This window comes from Melopsittacus undulatus, chromosome 4 (genome assembly GCF_012275295.1).
Source record: "Melopsittacus undulatus isolate bMelUnd1 chromosome 4, bMelUnd1.mat.Z, whole genome shotgun sequence".
In the NCBI taxonomy this organism is placed as follows: domain Eukaryota; kingdom Metazoa; phylum Chordata; class Aves; order Psittaciformes; family Psittaculidae; genus Melopsittacus; species Melopsittacus undulatus.
The window spans coordinates 78,046,640-78,052,329 of NC_047530.1; the positions used below are offsets into that span (position 1 = coordinate 78,046,640).

The 5,690-nt window shown below is 43.8% G+C and overlaps 1 protein-coding gene across 1 annotated transcript; it reads left to right on the forward strand.

Moving 5' to 3' along the window:
* Positions 1–264: 264 nt before the first annotated feature.
* On the forward strand, positions 265–819 carry LOC117435990 (transcription factor 15-like). The gene has a single exon (XM_034061329.1). The coding sequence runs from the start codon at positions 265–267 to the stop codon at positions 817–819; it is 555 nt and encodes a 184-aa protein (XP_033917220.1).
* Positions 820–5,690: the final 4,871 nt, after the last annotated feature.

Sequence of the window (5,690 nt, forward strand, 5' to 3'; positions counted from 1 at the left end):
GCGCCGGCCAGGACAAGCCTCCAGGACAAGCACAAACCGCCCTCCGGCCGCCCGGCGGAGGAGCCCCCGGGAAGCGGAGGAGCGGGGGAGCTGGTGCCGGCCACGGCGACAGGTGGCAGCGGCGGCGGCCCCCGGCTAAAAGCAGCAGCCGCGCCAAGCCCGACCCGCCGCTCCGCCGTCGGGACACGGGGCCCCGGCGAGCAGGGGCGATGCTGCACCTGCCGCGCATAAAAGTCATGGGGCGGCGGGACAGCGGAGGGCGCCATGAAGGCCGGCGGGGGGGCGGCGGGTTCGGGCTGCGGGAGGCGGCGGCGACGGGCGCGGGGCTGCGGCGTGGGGCGGCGGGCGGCGGCCAACGCCCGGGAGAGGGACCGCACGCACAGCGTGAACGCGGCCTTCGGCGCCCTCCGCCGGCTCATCCCCACCCGGCCGGCTGACCGCCGGCTCTCCAAGGTGGAGACGCTGCGCCTGGCCGCCAGCTACATCGCGCACCTGGCCAACGTGCTGCTGCTGGAGCAGGCCGAGGGCACGGCGGCCGCCCAGCCCTGCCCACAGCCTGTGCCGCCAGGCACCACCGCGCCGCGACCCATCTGCACCTTCTGCCTGAGCGAGCAGCGGAAGCGGGTAAGGGCCCAGCCAATGCCAGTCTTGGGAGTGATCCTCTGGGAGGGTGGCTCTCAGTCTACACTGTGGGTTTGGGATTGTCCCAGCCTAGGGTTTAGGGCGTCTTCGGTGTCCTCTAACCTGGGCTTTTCATCTCTGGCACAGCACCAAGAAGAAGAGAAACCACCTCCTGGTCCAGCCATAGGTGGACATTGAATCGGCTGAGAACCTTGCACCCATCTTGCGCTGACTTGTACAACTGCTCAGGGTAACCTCGCCGCACTTGTTCTGTATGTTTACATTTGAATAACACCGTCCTAAAAGAGTTACTTTTGAAGCCTATGCGCTTTGTTTCACATTGTGACAGGTTTATTCAGGGTGTTTTGCCACTGAAATGGAACACTGTTGAGACAGTTGCACCTGGTGTAGCAGCTATTTTAGTGCGAGAAATGTTAAACCTAAGCAGCCAAGCCCTGATCTTGATGTGTCCTAAACCTGTGGCACATGATGAAACTTGAACTTCCAAACACAGTGTCTGCTGTCTGGGAAGCTGTCATGAATGTGTCATGGTGGCTGCCTCCAGCCCAGCCCAGGCTGCCACCCACTCCTCCAGCTGCATGCTAATTCTTAGGCTGAGGCCCGATACCAACAGCTGACACACTCGAGAGGTCTGAACGATGCTGGTAGAGTATTTTAAGGCGTTCACAGAAAATGGGAAAACATACAGTGAAAGCACTCCTGCCTGCTGTACACGTAGGCACAGTGGTGCACAGACCCGGGCCATAGCCAGGACAGGAAAGTGGAGAAGCACTATGTAAGCGATGCTCTTTTACTAGTGGTGCAAGTCGTGCCACCTCTTCAAATAGCGTGGGATATTCCTAAACCTGGCAAGCATGGGGGAGGGAGGGTTTCCCAAGGGCTCTCTACATTTATCCATCAGCCAGGTCATTCCCAAACTGTGCCTGTACATCACTGATGTAACTTATCTCCCCTCAGTTTATTAACTCATATGTGTTTTATTTTTTCTTTTAGAAGGAAGTCTAAAAGGCAAATATGCATGTTATGTTTTCCATTTGGGATATTAGTGAAATAGCAGGCTAAAATCTTAAAACCCTAGTAATGGTGGATATTTTTTATAAAAAAGTATACAGATAGCTTAATTTTGCAATGGTTTTTATAGTTATTTATATTTAATTAAGCCTTAATTAATCTGAACTTGTTACTCTGGGAGGCACTCTGTATTCTTTCAAAGCTTGCTAACTGGTAACCAATTAGATATTACAAAGAATTCTTCCATGTCAGGGTGGTGAGACATAGGAACAGGTTGCCCAGAGAAGCTGTGGCTGCCCATCCCTGGCAGTGTTCGTGGCCAGGTTGGACGGAGCTTTGAGCAACCTGGTCTAGCAGAAGGAGTCCCTGCCCATGGCAGGGGGTTGGAAATAGATGATGTCTAATGTCCCTTCCAACCCAAACCATTCTGTGATTCTATGATTATGATTAACTGTACCACTTGGAGAAGGACTGCAAAGAAGGCTTGTCTTATTCTCCTTCCCCATCTGCCATCTGTTCAGTTCTCCAGCCAGCCTTGCTGCTTTACCCAGACGTGAGGACTGTGGAAGCAACTGCATTGCTCACTTCACTTTCTGCATAGTATTTTCTCTTCTTCCTCTAACTACGTGCAAAGCAAATTCTGGCATTTATTATGAAGAAGTTAGCAACAAAATCTTGGTATATCTCTCACACAATGCTTCATGGTTTTAGTTTTTCTTCTCCCCTCCCCCCCCACAGTGACCACCTTTCCTTCATCATGATGAAGAAAAATCTGTTGTACCTACAGAACTGGCAATAAATCAATCAATGCTAATCAAGAAAAATACAGAAGCAAAGTTCCAGCAATTTGACATCATACCAATCTATTCACTCATTAAAATATGTATTTTCCTGGACTGAAAAAAGTATTTTGGTTTTAGAAGGCTTCTATCATTATTTTCTTTTTTAATAGGGAACTTTAAATTGCTGCCAGATTATGATCTTTGTTTTGTTTTGGCACTGATTCGTGAAGCTGGAACTCTTTATAGATTTATACAAAGTGCTTTTTAATTTTGCATATTAAAGGAGTATTATGTTGGCATGTTTGTGGGTATAGATTTCTACAAATGTATCCTCCTGGCTTTTCTTTAAATGAGTTTGAAAACGTTTGTCTTTAAAAAAGTTGTTTACTTTCTAATTAAAGCTCATGTTACAGTGAAGTTCTACGTTCTTATGAATGCTTTAAACCAAAGCATCTGACCTGCTTTACAGACAATTAATACTAATCTATTAATTTAGCTGTATCATTCAGTATGATACCCTAAAATGGCAAAAAATAATGTGGTTTCCAACAGTTTTAGCCAAAATCTGCATTGAGTATGTGCTGTATTTTGCAGTACGTAAGAAAGACAAAATTAATTATTTCATGTTTTCAAAATGTGATTGTATTGCAGCTTTAAGAGTTTTAAGTGGTTTTTTTTTTTTGCAAAAACTGTGTATTTGGATTTAACAGGGTATCTCTGTACTTGGTTATTAAAGGAAATGAGTATAAAGAAAGCGAGGCCCACATTTTGTACCACAGTATTAGCTTAAAGCTCACAGCTTGAAAGTTTCATGAATAATTTGCACAATCCTACAGGAATTTGGTGTTTTCACTTTAAATGGGATTTTATCTTCTGGGTTTTATATAATGTTTATACAAAACGCTTTCTGATCACAAAAGCAGGAGCTGGCTGTTATGACTTAGCCGTCTTTCCTATTTAATGTGGCTCGGTGTAGCATTACATTCTTCCCTCTTTACTCAGCATAAACTGTTTAATTCAGCTGGGCTTAAAATTTTTGGTATAATGCTCGGGATTTCAATTACTAAATAATACTGGAATTTCAGTAGCACTGATTGATGGTGGCAGAAATTTGGCCCCAGAGCACTGTGGCCCAAATATTCACGGTATAAACAGATAATACCTATCCAAAGCAATTATGACAGTGATTTCTCTGAGGAACAGACACCAAGCCTGCACTTAGGTATATGTAATACTATGTATTTAAATGGAAACAAGTGGGGACAGATCCTTACCTTTGCTGAAGTTTATTTATAATGTAAAACTTCTCCACCCCCAGAAGCAAAAAAGGATTCTGGAATGAGGTGTTACTGTGTAGTGGGGTTTCTGTAAACTGACAGAAAAATAAGCTAATTTCTAGAGACAGAGATGAACCAAGTGCCCAGATTTCACACATAAAGAGCTCACTCATAATTAGGTATGTTATTGATTTTTAACTGTTTGAGTTTGGTTTATGAGTTCTATTTTTTTCATCATTTCATGGAGAGGAATTGTTCACAGCATGCACAAATACATATTTATATGCCAAAATTTTGTCTAAGAGCAAGTACCGTACTTGATGGGCAGGCATTGAAGTGCTGTGAAGTAGTCCAAAGGTGCCAACCACCCTTTTGTTCTGGTGAAGACCGTGTCTTTTCGACATATTTGTAAGTGTTCTGTACATATGAACAGGGGCATGGCTAATGCTGATCCCATCTCTGTTTTCCTGTGAACACTTGGCTATACAATGAACATTATGCATGAATAAAGCAGAAACAGTGAGATGTACACCATTTGATCTTAGATCCTCTTAAATGATTGTTAAAATATTCCAAGTGTAGTACTTTGCATAAATCATTGTACTTAGCCTGCTGTATCACAATATAAAAACAGCATTGATCAAAATGAATAAATCATGGGGTTTGATTTTAGTGGTTAAGTTTAAACAAGGTTTTTAACATAGTTCTTGGTTATTTATGAATTAATCATAATTTAAAGTCAAAGTACTTTCAAATTTTTGCTACTATTTACAGTTCTGTTCTACAAAATGGAAGTTTCCTTTCTAACACCTTCTTGGAAAATCAGCTTCTTTTCAAAAATCTGTAATAAATAGTATTTTGTTAAACTATGAACAGTAAGGTGGTAGTTCTCTCCTATAGCCATCTCAGTTAAGATAAAAGCTTTTAATCTTTTTCTTTACATTTTTCAACAAGATTTCAGCAGCAAACATATGTTATGTATATAGTATTTGCACACATACCACAGGTCTGTCAGAATGGCTGCATAAGACCAGTAGTTTTTAAATCATTTGGGGGCAGCCTTCTGATCATAGAATGGTTCGGGTTGGAAAGGACCTTAAGATCATTCAGTTCCAATCCCCCTACCATGGACAGGGATGCCTTACGCTAGACCATGTCACCAAAGGTCCTGTCCAGCCTGGTCTTGAACATCGCCAGGGATGGAGCATTTACCACTTCTTTGGGCAACCTGTTCAAGTCCCTCATCACTCTCACAGTAAAGAACTTCTTCCTTATATCTAATCTGAATTTCCCCTGTTAAAGTTTAAACCCATTTCTCCTGTCCTATCACTACAATCCCTAATGAAGCCTCCCTCTCCGCCATCCTTGTAGGCCCCCTTCAGATACCTTCCAGTATTCCAGCTGCTAGATCCTGTAAGGTCTCCCTCTCTTTAGCACTGACAAAGTCAAACCAAGCATCTACACTAGTACTTCAGGTTGAGCTAGCCAGCCCACATACAAACCACTTACACCTCTTGTATCTACTTCTGTGACCAAAGCTCAGCACATTGAGCTTCAGGATTCTAATACAGCACTAAAGATGTGTCCTAGGTGTTCTCATGAAATGGTAGGGCTTGATTTGCAAGCTACACATTTCTCCTCAGCTGCTTGGTGTACACTGGCAGTAGAAAAGGAAAGTGGATGGAAAGCTTATAAAAACAAACAAGGGGGTTCCTCTGTTTAAGGCCTGCATGACATCATAAGTGTCAAATACAAGAGGAGTTGGAGGGAGAGAAAGGATGTAGGAAAGAAGATGGAGAAGAAGGAAAGAGGTTGATTTACCAGTGGAAATTCAGCTGTTTCCAGCATCAGATTAAACAAGTCAGTACATGAGCAAAAGTCCATAGTATAAGCAGTCACATTTCCCCATAAGCGACTTTCTTTGGTTGTTATGTGTTTATCACCAAAACGGTTCATGGTACCTAAGGCAACAAATAGG

Bases quoted from the DNA above. Each gene is read 5' to 3' on its own strand.
- LOC117435990 (XM_034061329.1), top strand. From the start codon at position 265: ATGAAGGCCGGCGGGGGGGCGGCGGGTTCGGGCTGCGGGAGGCGGCGG.